Genomic DNA, 19,567 nt, shown 5'->3' on the forward strand with positions numbered 1-19,567 from the left:
TACACTTCGGCTCATTCCAAACGCACCTCGTCAAAGGTCAAAGGTCACGTCGCACGTGCGCACGAGTGGCGGCCGGCCGGCCGACAGAGGGCGCTGGGGCACCGCCGCACTGCTGCTGAGTCACCTTGAATGAGACTAAAAGAAAGTCATGAAAATCTTGACAGGAAAACCCTTCAAAAGAGATGTGCGTCTATTTCTAGATGAGCAGGATAAACATTCGGCAGTTATTGATGAGTACAACCGATTTATTTACCAATTGTCTCATTTTATGATGCGCTAAGACGTTTCCCCTCTCAAAAGTTCATCAGGCGCAGTAGCTTCTCTTTCATGAAAAAGATTGGGCCAAAGTCGGGCGCTGATTTTTAGCGTTTGGGCCCCTCCCCCGGGCGGTGATTTTTAGCATTTGGGCCCCTCCCCCACCCGCCCGTATATCAGAGTCAGCCGACGTCATCGCCGATCCTGCTGCGGAGTTGCAGGCGCTGGAGAATGGCACGAGAGACTTTTAGTAACTGGCTGGAGTCACTTCAAACGGCATCTTTTGAGACGACAACGTACCAGCAGAAGCTCCGTGTGAACAAGGCGGCTCCTGTGCTCCTCAATGAGACGTAATAAATTCAAAACACTTGATTATGACCAATGAAGCATCTCATTTAATTGAGTGCAGCAGGTGGGACTACGTCAGTGTACATACAGCCTCATTTCTTTATTTTTGTCCAATCAGTTGTCATAAAATCCTAAAAAAACAAAACACAGCATAGTACCTCTCAAGATAATCCTGGGAATCTTTAGAGCACCTTTTAACAGGTAATAAATACATTCACAAGAAGAAGAAAAAAAAAAAAATTGAAGTACTGTAGAAACAGCTCTAACAGGGATTTTCAAAGTGGACGTTTTTCCACACCGGAGCCTCGTTACGCGGAGGAAACAAATGACGGCCATTGCACAAAATGTCCGGCGCGACGTCTCCGTCCATCCATCGCTTGTTAGGATTAAGAAATCTGGTTGTTCAACTGTCCCGGGTACTTCTCAAACTTTCTCTCCTCCTCCTCGCTGAAGGCGTCGCCTGCGGACCATGGTTTTTGCAGGTTTGAGCAAGCGACAAAACGAAGACCTCAAAAAAGGCGCCTGGCTTTTTGGGGGTGCGGCTTACCGACGTGGCAGTTGTGGAACCAGATCCGATGGCCGTCGTACTTGCAGTTGCACTTCATGGCGTTGTTGGTGAAGTCGCTCTCGGCCACTTCCAAGTTAGGGTTTATCACCACCTAGGTGGCCCAGGACAAAAAGGCCAAAGTCAGCTTAGATGAGTGGATGAAGAAAAATCCACCCAAAAAACGCTACCTTGTCATTTTTGCAACACCCGATGGGATTTTGTATGCGCCAAGTGAGTGAACAACTACCCTCACGCTAGTTGGAGAAAAGTTTTGGGACGCATTCCACTTCAAGGAAAAAAAGAGCTTTGAAAAGTGAATGGCCATCGAGCATTTCCCTGAGGAACTCCTCCACTCCAAATTTTATCTGATTGATTGTTAGACTGATTTTTAGTACATGATTTACTATTAATCAAGTCTTTTTCAGGAGAATGCAAAATGTGGTGGTGATCTGTGAGGTATGTTTTTTAAGAACACGACTAATCCAAAACGTCACTCAGTAGCTCCACGTGGAGAAATAAACAAAAAAAAAAAAAAAAAAAAAAATGCCCCAAGACCAGTTTCACCAATCGACAGCAAATTGGTTATGCATGTCTAGCATAACAGGACGCACAAAAAAAGTCTCAAAGAACCATCCCCGAAATTAAACGGGAAGTCAGCTGTTTAAATTTGAAGCAACCATTTTGGGAGAATTCCCTCAGAAGTGCCCCAAAATTAGACCCACCACCAGATTCACCAATTGGGCATACTTGTCCATCATGACAGGATGCACCAAAAAGGACCTACGGCCAAAACTGAACAGGAAGTCGGCCAATTTGGCTGGAAGCATTTATTTTGAGCAAATTCCTCAGTAGTGCTCCCAGGAAAGCTTGGAAAAACAAAATCCAGCCCTGGCATCACTTTCACCTAGCTACACGAAATCGGATAGCAAAATAGCAAAATAGCAAAACAGAACGCACAAAAAAAAAAAAAGTGTCAAGGACCTGTGGCCAAAACCGAACAGCAAGTCGGCCATTTTGGTTGGAAGCAGCCATTTGAGACGGCGAAAAGGCAATTGGGCCAAATGAGCCCCAATCGGCGGCAGACGGGCGATGCTAAAGCGGCCGATGCTAAAGCGGCCGATGCTAAAGCGGCCGATGCTAAAGCGGCCGATGCTAAAGCGGCCGGGTATGCGCTCATACCTGCATGATGTAATTTCCGGGCTTGACGTCGGTGATGTCGATCCACTGGCAGTCGATGTCGTGGCGGTACATGTCCCAGCAGCCCACTGTGATGCCCTGGTCGCCAAAGTTGGCGCACTCGTAACGCTTGGAAACACCTGCGTGGAGCATTGGCCACTTCATTAGGTACACACAACCGCGTTATCTTAGCGGCCGGCGGCAAGGGCCCCCCGGGCGCTTGGGTGCTCTCGTGCTATCGGAACCTGACGGCTTTGCTTCTAGTTTGTTGCGCACATCGCATCGAGAGCGCTTCCGTGCCCATTTGGGAACTACAGGCGCGACGCCACACATTGAGATTTTCATATTCGACGGCTACGAGTTTCCGCGCACCTTCCTGGCAGTCCGAGTCCTCCAGACAGAAGCTGGCTTTGTGTCCTTCGGCTACTTTGGTTCCGTTGGCGCTCAGAAGGTCGTAGTGGGTGAAAATGTCCATACTGTGGTAATGTCTGAGAAAGCATCATTATGCTAGTAAGAAAAAGTCACCGAGCAATCTACCAGTGAAAATCCCCAATTTAGATTTTTCGTTTTACCCGTGACAGGCGTGCCACACCCACGAGTGGCGTCCAGCTTTGGGCTTGAAGTCGGCGCGACCGATGTTGTGGATCTGTGAGGAGAAGCGCAGCAGGCGGCGGTGACCGTAGGGCCAGTTGGCCTTGGCGGCCGTCTTGGACAGGCAGTCCTCCTCCGCCGCGCAGTAGAGCATGTGCAGGGGCCGGTCCTCCAGGTAGACCGACTGCTGCACCAGCGTCGCGTTCAGGACCAGGTCGGACGCCGCTGCGCCGCAAGCCGGAAACTCATTTTAGTCGCATTGTGGCAGATTTCACGCACACTGTTAATTCACCCATGTTAAATCAAGCGGAGAGCTCATATTTTCAGATCTTGACATTTGGGGGCAAGTGAAGCGGCGCCCCCTGAAGAAGATCCTGAAGAATGTACATACTAAAAATAGACTCAAGTCGAATTTGAGCAAAATCAAACATTTGCCGATTACAAATAGTAGACGCAAACTAGAGACAAATTTCAACAAAACCTTTCAATAAGTCACCCCAAATTTCAGTTCAAACCGATGTCACTGTACCCCGATAGATTTCAGCAATTGTAAATTACACCCCGCGGATAATAAACGTCACAAAGAAAAGGGAATTTGCCCGGAAGATCGGCCTCCAAAAATCGCACAAAATCTCGCACGGTGAACTGATGCTGCAAAATGTTGCAGGAGTCCAAAACCGCTGCGTGATTTTGCTTTGGGGGACACCAGTGCCCTAATAGATGTAAGAGATTGTGAACATGGAAAATTCCAAGTCAAGTCAAATTTGACAGGAAAAAAGTTGGCCAAAACTTAGCACTTCAATTTTGCAAAAATGGAATTTTCACAGATTTTCAGGGAAATGAGGATCTGAAGTCACACAAATTTACCGTTTGAATGTGGCATACCTGAAAAGAGATCGGCAATTTTGCAATTGTGGGCCGAGTGGGGCAGCGCCCCACCAGATCCCGAAGTTTGCGAACATTCAACACAGACTGCTCTGCAAATCAGACTATAAAGTCGCATCAGACGGCACCGTTTGAAGAGTAAAATTAAACTTGTACTGGAGCCTTGTTTTAAACGTACTTCCCGCAAAAACGTGTTTAAAAAAAAAAGAACAAAAAACCCCGAAAAAGGTTCCCTTGCCACTCACTCTCTGAGCAGATGACGCCGGCAGCGAACTTGGCGGCAGCTTTCTGGCAAGTGAGCGTCTTGTGTCGCTGGCACTGCGTCAGCGACATCTCGTTTCCTGTGCACTTGACGCCGCTCAAAATCATCTGCGTCACGTTGCTGCTGTCCCAGTACCACGTTTCCTTGGGGGCGGGGCAAACACAGAGCGGCCATCCAATCAGAGAACGTAGAAGACACACACTCAGGAAGTCGTCGCTAGATTCGGACAGAAGACCAGGGGTGGGCACTTGCCTGCTCAAAAGCCCACAGTAGAATTTGGAAACAGACAGACAGGCCATATGGGTCGGCGATGGGTTACGAAGAAAAAAAAAAACAAATCAAAATAGGTGTCGAAACGCTTCATTTTCATAATATAATAATAATACAATAATGCAAAAGTGTCAATGTGCAGTACATCGAACATTTTTTGCTTGACTTTTTACAATAAATAAATGAACCAATTTTTAGTTAACAAAATTATTTTAATTTTTGTTTATTACTCTTTGTTACTTTATTTACAAAACTAAATATTAAAATGTTAAACGTATATTCAAACATTTTTTCCACAATTTTTATTCAAAATAAAGTAAGCACTATTTCATAAAATAATAATACTTTAACGTATGTATCGAATTATATTTTCATTATTTTTTATTTTTTTCAAATTTACGGTTGACAAATGATTCAACCAAATAGGCTAAAAATATTGTAAAATGTGGATGACTCTTTGTTGGTATTTTACACGATATTACTTAATTATTGGCAATAAATTAAGCAAACAATTAATACAAATGGTAAATGGACATTTTCTTGCAATTTTTTATAATACATTTTTTTCATTTAAAACAATTTGACATGTTACGTCAAATGTTTCATTTTATTCTATGACTCGTAGTAAATAAATGAACCAATTATTCAATATGAATCAATTACAATGATGTCAAATGTACATGTCAAATTGTTGGTTACTCATATTTTTCATTGTCTTATTTTCAATAAATAGGTCGAATAATCATTTGAAGAGATAAACGGCAACGTTTTGGGAAAACGCAACCAATACGACGGGACTGTTGTTTGAGTGGAAGAAAGGGAGGGGCGCATGTGCGCTCCGCCCACCCCTGCGCTTGACGTCGGCTGGTCGAACTCCCAAAATAAGATTGGCGCTTGTATCGCGAAAGGTGGCGGGCGATCATCTTATTTTGGAAGGGAGCCACGGCACTTACGGTGATGGCGTGCATGGAGTAGCCCAGGCCGAGCTGCCCGCACGCCACCATGGCCTCCCTGGTGCTCCAGCCCGCGCTGCACACCGTACCCCACCTGGAGCCCACCCGAACCTCCACCCGGCCCTCGTACGCGCTGCGGCCGCCCACTAGCCGGATCTGCGGACCACACGCCCTGCTGGGAGTCACTCAGACATCGCGGCGCAAGCACTTCCCGGCCCTGACTCGCCAATGCGCCAGAGCGGTTAGCATCATCCAAAACTCAAATGTTCAAAATTCTAATTCAGAAGGCACATTGGAGTTTGAAATTACAACGCTGAATTCTTTTTTTATGCTTACAGTGTCAGAAGGCTGATTGCTTTTGTGCCATCTGAAACTGAATTTGAACTTAAAATCTACACAGATTTTGGTGAATTTTTGGAGATCATAGGATTTTGTCATGACCATTTTTTTTCCAAACAAATATTGCAATGGTTAAAAAAAAAAAAATTGGACGTTCAAACTCAGATGGCACATTTTGCGTTCAAGCTGTGCGGCAGGCGGTCCAGTTAGGATGTCAGTGTGGTTTTCTTTTTCTGCTTAGATCAGGAAGGCCGCGTGAGGCCAAGTCGGGATGCGTTTCTTTGCACACCGCAAAGAAAAGTTGTTAGTTATGATATACTGTCATACTTTAAGCAGAAAAAAAAGGTTTTTAGCGATCAAAGCACCTCCTCACACAAACAAATTGAACTTCACTTCCCGAAGCTAAAAAGCTAGCCAATTTGGGGGCACGTGGGGAAGTGCCCCACTAGATACTGTACGTCAGACTGCAAACAAAATTCCACTTTGACCAGAATTTTCAGCAAAGTTAAGACTTAACATTAAGTTTAGACTGACACGATGTGAGATGCCAGCATACCTCATAAGAGCTCGGCGAGTATTCATTTGGGGGCAAGCGGGGCGCTGCCTCGCTTGATCCTGCACTTTGCAAAAATTGGGACCCCAGAGTGGAACAAAAGTCCAAATTTGTCAGGAAAATCAGCCTACATTTGGATGACTCAAATAAATTCAGACAGCATCGAAAGACGGTCTTCATTGGATATTTTGCCACACTTGTTTTCAAAAAAAAGGAAAGCCTTAACAAGGGCTGAAAAGATGAAAATCATCGTCGCTCTGATGGCGACTATTTGAAACGCCAAAGTCAAAGTTGACCGGAATTGTACTTATTTTTTTTACTATTTAACGAGCATTTAAGATGAAACGTCATTGTTTGTCACGTTGTGAAACGACAGCATGACAATTCAAATGAAAAAAAAAAAAATGAGTTTGGTCAGGCAAAATTCTGCCTTGCACCAAACAATGACATGAGCAGAGAGGAGTTTGATTCGCTTTTTTTTCCTGTGAGAGGACTTTCATTTTGAAGGTGACAGGCTTGCGACGTCAGGCGTTAGCGACCTACTTGGTTAGCCTGGTTAGCGTAGCCCAGGCCTAGCTGCCTGCAAGCCACTATGGCCTCCTTGGTGGTCCAGGTCTCGCCACAGATCAGACCCCAGCCTTCCGTGCCGTTGGCGTCGGCGCCCAGGACCTCCACGCGCCCCTCGTAGCCGCTGCGCCCCCCTCCGAGTCGGATCTGTGCGCCGGGGCCCGGCGAGGGTTACGACAAAGGTCCGTGGGATCGCAACCAAAACCTCTTTTGTTTTTGGCATCATCCCGCTGGAGCCTTTGTTAGCAATTACATGGACAAAATCAGCAATTTCAAGTTGGAAATTGTCCATGTTGAAGCCTCATCACTGCTATCAAAACTTCTTTTACTGACAAATTCAATTCGGTTATTGAGGACCAACACAATATCGTGGAGCAACCACGTGTTAGAATCTCTTGGAAAGTCAAAAAGTAGAAAAGTTCATCTTGACGCCAGTGAGGAGGCCATATCAGTTCGTTAGTGTGGTTTTTGTTTTTTGTTTTGTCACATTAGTAGACCAGGAGCTCGATTGGGCGTGACCGTGTCTCAAATATTAGTAGCAACAAAGACATTTTCCGGCGTGAGCAATCAAAAGAGGTGCACAGGCGCCACGCGACTAAAGTGGCTGGCGGCGCTCTGACCGACTTCTCCAGGCCCACGTAGGGAACGTTGCAGCGCACGGCGGCGTCCTCCGTGTGCTGGCAGTCCTCCGACGTGATGTTCTTGAACGGGCAGTTCCAGATGGAACGCTCGTGGCCAGAGCACTTCACCTCGTTCATGTAGATGGGACCCACTCCTGGGGGGCAGGGGGGGAAGAAATGTTTATGGAACGTTTACAGGCACTGGGAAAACACGTTTAACCAAGACCGTGAAAGCGTGAGCAAACAACACATTTTGTGGATAAAAAGAAAATGTTGTCCTAGATTTTGCTGAAAGGAGTAAATGAGGAAAAAAATCCCTTCCTTGATCAACCCAGAGCGGAAATTCGCCAAGATTTAGGCTTCCCATGATGGAATTATGGCAGCTTTCAGACATTTTTGGCCAAGTTTTTTGTTTTTTTATACACAAAAGCACATTGCAACTTTGGACAAAGGTTCAAGGGATTCAAAACATGTTATTCCATTTTTTGCAGATTTCTCTCTGTTGTAAAAGCATACAAATACTTAAGGACTAAATACGGTAAAACAGCCAAATGTCCCGCCTTTAATTCATTCACGAGATCGTTTTTTTCATTCATTGTTCGATTAATCGGTGATTGGGATTTTATTCTGACAAATATTGGAATCGGCATTGGCCTCCCCAAAAATCCATATGGTTGAATCCCCCACCCCCCAAAAATTCCGGTTTCTGAGATTTACGGAATTGGAACAAAAATTCATTCAATGATGATGGTGAAAAAAAAAAAATCTGCAACATTTGTGCTTCCCATGAAGGAATTGTGTCAATTTTCAGACATTTTGCAATGTTACATGGGCTAAAGTTTAGGGATGTCCTCTTTATAATCTCTGGGGGAAAAAAAAGTTTTGCTAGCTCCCCTGAAAAGGGGAATTGGAATAAAAAAGCTTCACGTTTTGAATTTGAGAACAATCTCTTGATGGGATGATGGAAATGCCGGCGCTTGTGCTTTCCCTGAACGAATTCCTTCATTCATCTCATTGACATGTGAATCCTGGTCTCTCAGCATGAATAGTCAAGTGGAACTGCTGTATGGCAGCATTCCTTCACTGCACACAAAAAAAAACTCCAAAGGAAAATTCCAGAGAGCAATGAGGTCCGTGAGTTCAAAGTTGGGGTCAGTCTCTGGGGTCAGTCAAAGTCTGCAAAAGTGTGCGTGCGTGCGTGCGTTTGGACGGCCCACCTTGGCCCATGCGGCCCCCCGTCATGGCCTCCTTGGCGCTGCCGAAGCCCAGCTCCCGGCACACCACGCTGGCCGACTGCAGGTTCCAGCGGTCGTCGCACACGCTGCCCCACTCGCCGCCCTTCAGCACCTCCACGCGGCCCTCGCCCAGATGGGCCCCGCCCTTCAGCCTCACGTTGCTCTGCCCCCCCCCCCCCCCCAAAAAAACCCCCCAAAAACACAGGGACGCACACAACGGCCACATGTCAAGACACGCAACGTTGTGGCGCAATCACATGTTGACGTCTACGAGTCACAGTGCGGTGGGCTGTCACGTAAACATGAAGTCAAAACAACATTGCGGAGCGTCGGCGCCCTTACCGAAGTTTGGGCTTTCTTCTTGAGTCCGCCGGGCCGCTGCACAAAGAGCGGCCCCGGCGTGCAGCTGACGACGGCGGGGGAGCCGCCGCGGCACGCCGCCGTGCCGTTGGGCCCGTTGAACTCCATGGGGCAGGCGGCCAGGTGCACCTCCGTGCCCGCGCACGCCACCGAGTGCACGCGGTACACGTTCTTCTGACGCTCCAAAAACAACCTGCCGGGCCGCAAGACGCATTGGCAACTTTGAGGCCGTTTGACCGTGGCTCCACTTTCACTTTGTGCTCGACTTGACCATGCGCCGATTTCCCCCTCACATTTTACCCAAATTTCCATCGGATTTGACCAAGACTCCTTTTTTACCGTGGGTACATCTTTTTTTAAGCATAGTCCAGTTTCACCACAAGTTTGTTTTTTCAAATCATGGGTCAATGTTTCCGATGGCTCAGTTCTTCCCATGAGTCCATTTTTGCCATTGCTCAGTTTTTAACGACGAGTCACATCTTACCATGAGTCAATTTTTACATTTGGAACATTTTTACAATGAGTAAATATTTACCATCAGACTTTTTTTTTTTTAATTTTACCTGTGAGTCAATTCTGATCGTGGGTAAATTCTTAGCATCAATTCATTTCTTGTTGTTGTTCTTTTTGTCATTTTTTTTTTGACCGTGAGACAATTTCAGTTATCGGTAATTGTTTGCATGAGTCAAATTTGACCATTAGTCTGGTTTTAAGATGGGTCAATTCCGTGACTCTTTTTTTACAAAGTCTTTTTTTTTTTTTGTCCATTGGTCAATTTTACTTTGAGTAAAAAAAAAAAATTAAAAAAAGGAGAGAAGAGGACAGTAAAAAAAAAAGTGTCCTACACGGGACATCAATCTCCTCTAATGCAAGTTCCTAAAAACTGTTGAAAGTGCGCTTGTAGCCGCGGCGACACGGTTAGCGCTCACGTTACCTTGGGCCGGAGCTGCTCTGTTTAGACTTAGCGTTAGCGTTAGCTTTAGCTGTCTGCCTGCAAGGTAAACACGGGTTAGACTGCACAATTTTAGCCCACGGCAATAAAAACAGGACACACATTTCAAAACAAATGTGTCACTTTAAACATGTTGGCCACGTGTTTTTTTTCCCCGCGTTGTATCCTGATGTAAACGGTTCGCAGCCATCGTTTGTTGAAAGCGACACATCCTTAATCAATGTGAACGGCATGGATTCTCAATGTGCTACTATGTGACAAGGCCGCTAGTGCTAACTGTCAACAATGATCCACTCATTTAAATAACAAATGCCATTCATTTAAACAAAAGGGCCATTTTTGCTTATCTGGAGTAAATTCAATGTTTTAACATGTGTCAATTTGAACCATAACTCATTTTTCCTCCAAAGAATTTCTATTACCTTATGTAAATTTATACCCTGAGTCCATTTTTTTTTCCACCATGGGTCAATTTCAAGTCAATAATTTTGAACATTGGCTAATGAGCCAATTTTACCAGGGGTGTATTTTTATATTGAACCAATTTAACCATGGGTCGTTTTTTATTATCGCTCAGTTTTTACCATGGTTAACTTTACAAGAAAATATATCAAAGTATTTTTTACCATGGATTTTTTTCTTTTTTACCATGAGACAATACTACCATGGGTCATTTTTACAACGAGTCAATTGTTTACCGGGGGTCAACTTCTACGATCGGTCACCATAGGTCATTTTTTACCACGATGAAAGCTTTTTTCTTTGTTTTTGTTTTTTAACCTCGATTCAGTTTCGCCTTGGTTGAATTTTTATCGTGGCTCTGTTTGACCATGAGTACATTTTGAATGAACTACATCAGTATGTTTTTTTATTTGTACTATGAGTCAATTGACTACAAAGTTTCTGTTACAGGTGAATTTTCACAATACTGAACTCCACCATGGTTGATTGCTTTTTACCATGGGTCAGTTTTTACAATGTTACATTTTTAACATGAATGAAATTTGACCATGGTGTGTTTTTTTTAATTCAGGAGTCATATTTTAACTACAGTTCTTTTTTTAAATTCGACGTAAGCCGAATTGTACCTTGGTTCAAGTTTGATCCCGAGTCAATTTTATACCATGGGTCATTTTTAGGGGTCCTGTTTTGGATGGCATTTGTATACTTTTGGACTAAATGAGCCAACAATGACCTACCAGGAGAACATCGGAGGGTTCTTCAACAAGAATACTAGAACAATGACAGTCTAAATTCATTCCAGCAGCATGTGACATTGCCCACCATTGTCCATTAAATTGGCGGAGTGGTACAAATTTGTACGTTTTGGAATCTGAGTTATCACTTCTGATGCTACAAAGTTGGTTGTTGTTGAAGAACCTGTCGCGAGACATTTCCTGCATGCAAACGAGCACTAGTCTACTAGCCAAACACTCACACAGAAGAATAAAAAGCGTTTAAAAAGCGACATCAAAAGTCAACTTCAACTCAATCAAAGCCACCATAAACAAAATGCTTAATGGCACGCGAATCTGCTGGAAAGTGTTAATAGCTACTCTAAGAAGGAAAACAGAGGACGGCCGCGCGCGGACAGTGCGGCGGGCATGTTTCCCCCCCCGGCGACAGAGTACCTTGCACCTGCCGGCAGGTTAACCTTTGACCCGGAGACCCTCCCGGTGGCGCGCTTTCTCAAACGTCTGCAACAGCCACATGCGCTCACATTGATTACAGCGGCGGCTTCTAACAGCATGTTTCTTACTCCAAGTAGGATTTTCTTACAGTGTATTGGTCTTACACTTTCATACAGTGTACATTTGGTAGGGTGTACGTTTCTTGCGTTTCTAACGGCGTGCGTTTCCTGCAGCGGGGCGACGAGGGGTCATCGTCGGGGAATAGAGACGCCGACATTCCACAGGCCGCCGGCGTAAATTGAGGTCAAGTATGCAGATATTCCAAACATTTCACGTTCGGCACCCAACTTTCCGCACGAAGGCTTATTCACAAACTCAAGCGAACACTTTTTTTTTCCCCCCATCTGATAGAATTCTAATGACAGTAGCAATACATCATCTGGCAGCTGTAAAACTCATAGTTGATGTTACACTGTCCGCCGATAGACGATACATTGAGTCTTATGTCGTCATGGCAACGCAGGCTTTTGCTTTCTGAACGGCCTGAAATATAATCCCGACCAGCCGAGACTAACTTTACGACACTGATCACATTATACCGTAACGCCATTTATGTTAGTTTTGATTCTCTCAGCTTTTTTTTAAGTAAACAACAATTTCAAAAAATAGATTCAACAAGGACTTGGAAAAAAAAAAAATGCACCAGGCGCGTGCAAATACACCCCTTGAAATTTCCGCTACCAACCCAGGCTAAACCTAGCTCCTCCCCACATACAAAAGTTGTCTGTAAATCACGATGCATCACCTCAACATGCTTCCTTGACATCAATGACTGTACTATTTTCCTATCCATCTAAACTTCTCAGTGACATGATTGCAATTAGAAGAGTAAAAAAGGTAGAAAAAGGTCATGCCATGGTAAAAGTAAAGGGAAATGAATAAGTCAAGGTCAAAGTAATTGTAGCAAAGCTCATGGCAAAAGCCCGTAAAAGTGGCGCAAAAGGCCAAATATAAAGGCGCAGGCAAAATGTAAGTGATGATACTTAAAACTTTCTTTGACTTTTCTTTTTTTTCTATTCCACCACGACCGAGGTCACCAGAAGCGGCTGGTGAGCAAACTCGCTCGGATGTACAGTAGCTTAGGCACAGGATGTGGTTGGTTCCCGCGAAGGCTTCACACACACCTGACAGACAACACGCACACGCACACACGCACGTTTTCAAATAAAAGCCTTTTTTTTCCTCTCTCTCCAGGACACCTGGAATGTGAAAGACAAATATCCTCATAAGAGGCCAAATTTGGAGTCTGCTGCAACTCCCATTAAGGAACTTGAGGAAACAGTGTAAGCTACACTTTTTTTTTTTGGGGCGTGTGCTCCGATTACAACTGACTTCGTGATCGTTTCCATTTCTGCAGTCAAACAACATAAAAACAGAACCAGCCTTGCGAGTGGGGGCAACGCCCTAAAATGGAAGCGCCACAGAATTCGTCGATCATCATCATTATAATTACATATTGCGAACTATAACAAATACAATGATCTATTTTCGCCACGTCGCCACGCTAAGCGGCGCCACCGACCTGTAGAAGTTCTTGTTGAACTTCCTCTCTTGCGGGAATCCCAGCATGCCGCAGACCACACGCGTGTTCTTGGCCGTCCAGCCGGCGTCGCACACCTGCGCCCAGCCGTCCTTGTATTTGACCTCCAGGACGCCCTCCGCGACGGGCAGACGCTTCTTAGCCGCCGCCACCACCGCGCGCAGCCGCACCTCCTCCAGCTTGTTCTCGTCCACGTGAGCCTGCTCAAAGGGAAATTACAAAAAAAAAGGCCATCGGCCCAAACGCCTCGGTAAAGTCACGGGAAAAGTCACGCTCTACACGTGTTAGTCGTGGTCAAATTAACGGGAACGCTAAAAGTAATCGTAACACTTCCGTCGAGGTCAAAGCGATGGCAAAGGAAAACGTTTGGGCAAATGGAAGGAAGTGAAAGAAATGATCAAGCTATAAAAGGACCTAGTAAAATATAAAAGTGATTATAAAGGTAGACGTAAAACTTCAAATGGAAAAGTTAAGTATTGGCAAGACTGAAAGTTAACACGACAAGAAAAAATATTAAAAATACATGGCAACATTGGTGGTAAAGGTCCAAGTAAAACAAAAACAAAAAACTGGGAAATGTCATGGAAAAATAAAGGTAAATGTACGGTAAAAGTAACGGGCAAAAGAAAGCAACAACAACAACAGTAAAAGTAACGGTGGGGGTACAAGACAACAAAAGAAGATCAAAGCAAAGATGAAAGCTAAACGTAAGGTTAAAAGTCAAAAAGAGGAACAGTAACGGTAACAGTAAGTAAAAGTCGTGGTAAAGCTAGCGGGAAAGGCAAAGGTCGACGTCCTACTGAAGGCCAAAGTAAGCGTAAAAGGAAGCGCGATCAGTCCAAGCAAAGCGAGCCACCTCGATGACGTTGGCGTCCACGAATCCGGCGATCCTCTCGTCTTTGCACACCACGCCGGCGTCCTCGTCGTGAGTGCAGTCGCTGTTGCCCCAGCCGCGGGATTTGCACGCGGCCACGCTTTGCTCGCCGCCGCCGCACTGCACGTTGTCCAGCCAGATCTTACCTTCAACACAATTACAACAACTGCACACGCTTGCTGCTTGCTGGCCGCACTCTCCAGACCAAGCGCCCCCCGAAATAGCCTCGCGGGCTCTTCCCGCAAACTCATCCAAGAACATTTGTAGGTTTAGCGACAAACTGTCCAAATAAGGTTGGAGACTTTCCTGTCAAAAAATCCAAAATTGAAATGGCCACTTGTTGCGAGGCAGACCTTATTTCATGACCGCCCCGTAGGCCAATGAAAAACTGTCACACGATCTGAGATTCTGAAATTTGAGTGAAGTTGCTGAGGTTCCTTTTTCGCTGGCTACATCAAAGTGTCGGACCGCTGATCGCTGTCAGGTCGACTTCATGGGGCTCCGGCATAACTGCCCCAAAATACACTTTTCGTACATACAAGGTCAGATGCTGCATAGTTCGAGGCCAAGCGTGATTACATTTTGGCTAGCCAGCACAATCGCGCCCACTATTTTCTCGGACACTTCACGGAGCCGCCACTTGTTGCTAGGCGGAATTCGTGGGGCTCAAGTACAACTGCCCATCATCCCAAAATATTTCAGCTTTTTTGGTATACATAACATCCTTCCGAATTGAACTCATTTTTCCGGAGAGAGCTAGGCGGTATCGCTCCGATTCCAATAGTCACTTAGCGCTAGGCGGACTTCACAGGGCGCAATCCTAAACGCCTCACCCAAGTAGATAATCAGAGTGCAGTTGCTTCTAGTGGAAAATAGTGTCGGAGGGGCACGTCTTACCTTGCCCTTTTCCATATTTGGCGCTGTGCGTCCATCCGGTGGCCTCGACGAATCCCAGCTGTCGACACAGCACGTTGGCGTTGGAGATGGAGAAGTCGTCGTCGCAGACGGTGCCCCACTCGCCCTTGTAAAAGAGCTCCACGCGGCCCTCGTTGTGCTTGCGCGGGAATCCGGCCAGTCGCACCTTCAGCCTCTCCGTCCGGGGCTGCGGGGCCGACGGCGACGGGCCGAGGCCGCTGGGCGCCGCCGGCGTCTGGGCGAGGCAGCGGAGCGAGCACGAGGCGAGCAACAAGAGGAAGGACAAGTGACGCCTGCCGGCCCACATTCTCACACCTGCACATCCAACACGCAAATTAGACTCCACTCAACTTGAAATGTCACAAACAAATGGAACGCTACCTTGACTTTCGCACGCCCCGACTTAGGAGTTCGTCACGTTACGAGCCGTCGCTCGGTCGAAGTTTGAGACTGTAAAACAAAGAATTACACATTACGCAGAACTTGGTTCTGTGAAAGTCCGCTAGCTTAATGCTAACACATAATGAGAAACGCCACCGACGGGCTAACAAATGTAGCACAATGTAGCTAAAGCCTTAAAACAGTTCAAATGTGTTTTTTCCTTTCCGTGATAATCCACAAAAGTGGAATAAAGGCAACTAGGCTCTTCTTGTTTGTTGAATTTGATGTATTTTGTTCATGTTTCCCACAAACGTTAAAAAATGATTTAGGCAATTATGCTCATGATATTCGTTACGGTCTGTGAAAATCACGATGCAAGAACAGTCTCATTCTTCATAGCCTATTCAATGGCATTAGTATTGTTTTTATAACGTACAATAGTGTAGAGTACAAAAAAAAAATTGGGGGGGGGGAACAAAATGCAGATTGAATAATGAGTCATTAAATAACTTATAAAGTCATTTGCAAGACACTGGGAGTAGCTCGTATGTCTTTTGAAAGACAAGTCCTGGAACCTTTTCTGACACAAGTCGTGGAACAGGAAATGGAATGCACGTCGTTGTAGACCTGTTCCACGCTACATAAACGTGCTATTGACGACTTTGTGTGTGTGTAAGGGGGGGGGGGTGTACAGGGGGGTCCGCACAAATCCAGTAGTGTGTTGTGTTTGTACAGAGACCACCAGACGGGAGGCTCCCGCTCCAAAACATGACTGACTGAGACTTTTTCCCATCAGCAGACATTTTAGGGTGAAAAAAAATTCTCATATACATACAGTATATAATATACTCATACATTTGGATTTTTATTGAGATAAACAGTCTTCATATTACAATAATTGTCTTACTTAAAAAAAAGAAAGGAAGGTCTTTTCTTTTCAAGTCTGAGTTGAGTTTGAGTTCTCTAAATGAAAAGTCTTTCTGTTTTTCTTGAAAATAATCAAAATTTTAGCACAATGAAGTTTGAGGGTTTTTTTTTTTTTTTCCCAATGGAAAAAAGTTCCTACTCTAGAAGAAGATCAAAGTGGCACGATAGCAAGGCAGACAAACAAGCCATTTTCTAATAAGTGAATTTCAAAACGCTCTGCCCACCCCAAATGACGACTTTAAATCCTGGGAGTATACTTTTAAAACATTCACAAGGCTTTTTTTTTGGGTTTGTTTTGTTTTTTTGCCACCTCAACGAAGCCATCGGCGCATGGTGTTTTGGTGCCAGAGGTTGCTGACCTCACCGACCGCACGGCAGCTGCACGTCTTTGCTGCTCGAAGCAGCAGCCTGACTCAACACCACAGCGGGGACATTTCACACGTGTGTGCGCCTGAGCGTGCGCGTGTGCGTGGACCGTCCGCGTCGGGATGAAAGAGGCAACGCCGGTTTCCAGAGGCCAACCTCTCCGACAAGACTGATTCACTGGTTCGTTTGCAGTGTGGCAGACGTAGCGATGCATCATGGGAGGTGTGGTCTTCATTCATCGAGAGCCTGAATTCACATTTGTTTTCGATATACATGATAAGAGTTGCTAAACACGTACAAAGGCTGAGAACTATGTGGGACGTCATTGTGGAGAACGACACTATATCAAAATTTGTTTACGTCAGAGGTCATCCGCCACAACTGGGATGTGCAGTTAGCTAGCTAGCTATGCGTCCGCCCCAAAAATGCGTTTCTCGCGGCGGAATGAAAGGCGAAAGAATAAGCTTCTTTTTTTCTTTTTTTTAAAAAATCCAATCAGACAGCGAGCGTGAGGTTCGGGGCTTTGGGCTGGCGTGGCTGCTTTCAGGTGCCTCGTTGTCAGCTGCGGGTACGTGCATGTCACGCTCAGCAAGGCGGAACCATTTTTTCAACAAGTCCTTCGTGACAGCCAGTGTGGACAGGGGCTTCGTGCTGGTGTGGCCGCTTTAGAGCGCCTCGTTGTGGCAGGTGTAAAGCCCTGCAACTATCCAATGATATTCCACTCACTGGAGTATTTCAACTAAACCTCTATTTTCTTGGCTTAAATATGTAGTTTTATGTTGGCCTAAGAAAGATGCCGCCACACAAGAAACCTAATTCTGTATACTTTTTCTTTTTTTTTTTTATTCATTCAAATTTGTGAGCAACTTTGCTGTGGTGAGTGAAAATGACAAGACATTTTTATTTTCACATTTTAAAGACATTTCACATTTTTTCCCTTTGAACTCCTCCAAACAGGGTCCTCTCACGGCCTGAGTAATAGTCCACATAACGGTCCTCCCAAAATTCCTTGTACCAGGGTTAAATTGCGGCAGTCCCAATAACAAAAATAGAAAGTATCATTTTAACACATTTCACAGAGTAAATTGTAAAACATCTGTCATATTTGAGTCTGATGTTTTGAGATAATTCCAACTACTTGAAAAAGAAAGTCAGTTTTACAAAAATAAAATATTTCTGGATGAATTGAAATGAATTTTTTATAGTTCGGACTAGTCATCATTTTCCTGAAGCCATATCTTCGGAGTACACCATCAGAATAAAGTTGTATTTTTCAAGATGTATTTTTGAAGCAAATCATAGAATCCACAAAAAACAACTGGTTTTTCTCATATTTTTTTGCCAAGGTTAGGACAATTTTTCAGATAGAGCCGTATTTTTATATCATTATTTTTTAAACAAAGCTGCATTTTTCCATATATAATCGGCCTGATTATTAGGATACTTTTATTTTCCTGAGAGCAAGCATTTCCACCATTTTCATTCAAGACAACCTTCTTTAAGTAGCAAGAATAAAGTCTGACTTGTTCCATCATGACGTCATCGACAAAAATGTTGAGGATGCCCGGTGGAATACTGTCCACCCATAGCGGTCATTTTCATTTCATTTCATTTCGTGCGTTGCTAAAGTGACACTCTATCGCGAGTAGCTCTAATCTGTCGACTTTATAGAAACACACTGCTCACTCTTAAGAAGTTAAACAGCGTCTCAGTTTTTCTTCCAATTTTGTGCATGTAAAGTTGCGTTTTTATGCTGTGTACGTGCGTGCTTACCTTACTGATGCAAAGTGACGAGCGTGTTGCTGTTCCACTGCTCTTGTTTTCTTGGCAGGAAAAACAAAAGGTCCAGAGAGTGGTGGAAAAAACGGGGGAAAGAAACCTCACGTGACACTTAAGTCTTGACACTTGGCTCCGTCTAATTACTGGTGCCGTTAGGGGGGGGGGGAGAAAGAGAAGAGTTCGAAGTGTGAGGGAGGCACGTCGTCGTCTTCTTGGTGGTGTCTGCAAATTGCCAGCTGTACAGCTTGGCCGACGAAAAGGAGCAGCAGCGGGAGGAGGAGGAAGAGGAGGAGGGCTGGGTCTAATTCCTGGGAAGCAGACACACGGACTCTTTCACGGCTGTCTGGCGCTTGCATAATGGCAAGAAAAAAAAAAAGGTAACGTTACCTAAAATTGATCACGTGACGCACGAGCAGCGGACACTTCCCCGGGACGTCATTTAATAAGATGCAAAAATGTTGCTATTAATGCTGAAATGGACTTCGTGATTTTGAAACTCTTTTTCAGTGCTTTTTGATGCATCTCCCATTCCATGATGTCATGCTCTATTTTAATTCAACAATAGTCACTCACATTTGACAATACTCAAATGTTTTTTTTTTCCAAAGAAAAAAGTGAGATGAAGCACATTTACAATTAAAAAACGTTTTTTTAAAAGGACAATCCTACAAAAAATAGTAATATTATTAAGAGAATGTTGTTTTTTTCTGGATAACATCCGGTTTTATTTTTATTTTTGAAAAAATGTCATATTTCTGATAAAAAGATGGATTCTTGCACACTGCGCAAACATTTTTTTTTCGAATTTTTTGTTTTATTAGAGATGAAAGTAAACGCTTTTTTTTTTTGGTGCTGATTCTGAATCTGTCCTTGTTTTTTTCAAGCACATCAGGTTCTCATAACAATTATACAGTAATAATGTGTAATAAAGTAATATGCTTAGTACTTTTTATGAATTAAGGGTTAGGTTCAGCAACAGGTGGATTTTCTTGTCTTAAACATCATAGCTATAAATTACAACGCATGGTAAAATCCGTATTGTGCAAGCTTTATAGGGCAAACAAAAAATGAAAACATCTCAAAAACGTGATTTGTTAGAAAAAGTTTTTTTTTCAAATCAGTGCTATAATCTTATAAATCAAAGTCGTCGTAATATCACATATATATTTTTTCCCCGTGTC

General features: G+C 44.4%; 1 protein-coding gene across 4 annotated transcripts; it reads right to left on the reverse strand.

The window, feature by feature from the left end:
* Window positions 1-627: 627 nt before the first annotated feature.
* Window positions 628-18,759, reverse strand: loxl3b (lysyl oxidase-like 3b). 4 transcript variants are annotated; one of them, XR_015089288.1, is made up of 16 exons: window positions 18,381-18,759; window positions 15,315-15,383; window positions 14,916-15,248; window positions 14,001-14,164; window positions 13,127-13,344; window positions 8,944-9,154; window positions 8,584-8,764; window positions 7,367-7,521; window positions 6,723-6,893; window positions 5,288-5,459; window positions 4,048-4,207; window positions 2,899-3,142; window positions 2,699-2,814; window positions 2,330-2,466; window positions 1,151-1,262; window positions 628-1,063 (listed from the first exon to the last, which is right to left on the reverse strand). XR_015089288.1 is itself a non-coding variant. In XM_086049439.1 (16 exons), the coding sequence occupies exons 1-16, from the start codon at window positions 15,238-15,240 to the stop codon at window positions 990-992; spliced, it is 2,547 nt and encodes an 848-aa protein (XP_085905565.1). In that variant the 5' UTR covers window positions 15,241-15,244; the 3' UTR covers window positions 628-989. The 4 variants fall into 4 exon arrangements, 3 of the variants coding, with proteins under 3 accessions (XP_085905565.1, XP_085905564.1, XP_085905563.1); XM_086049439.1 differs by lacking the exons at window positions 15,315-15,383; window positions 18,381-18,759 and adding exons at window positions 9,896-9,952; window positions 11,545-11,610 and having other exon boundaries at window positions 5,288-5,443; window positions 14,916-15,244; XM_086049438.1 differs by lacking the exon at window positions 6,723-6,893 and having other exon boundaries at window positions 5,288-5,443.
* Between the last annotated feature and the right edge of the window lie 808 nt (window positions 18,760-19,567).

The sequence above is a fragment of the Filicampus tigris genome, chromosome 13 (assembly GCF_054856515.1).
Source record: "Filicampus tigris isolate MCC_2025a chromosome 13, RoL_Ftig_1.0, whole genome shotgun sequence".
Classification (NCBI taxonomy): Eukaryota; Metazoa; Chordata; class Actinopteri; order Syngnathiformes; family Syngnathidae; genus Filicampus; species Filicampus tigris.

Excerpts from the sequence above, each read along its gene's own strand:
- loxl3b (XM_086049439.1), bottom strand. The coding sequence starts at position 15,240 with ATGTGGGCCGGCAGGCGTCACTTGTCCTTCCTCTTGTTGCTCGCCTCG. Across the intron at positions 13,345-14,000 it reads TGGACGCCAACGTCATCGAG|GCTCACGTGGACGAGAACAA; the intron begins GTGGCTCGCTTT and ends CCCTTTGAGCAG. Across the intron at positions 9,155-9,895 it reads CAGAGCAGCTCCGGCCCAAG|GTTGTTTTTGGAGCGTCAGA; the intron begins GTAACGTGAGCG and ends GCGGCCCGGCAG.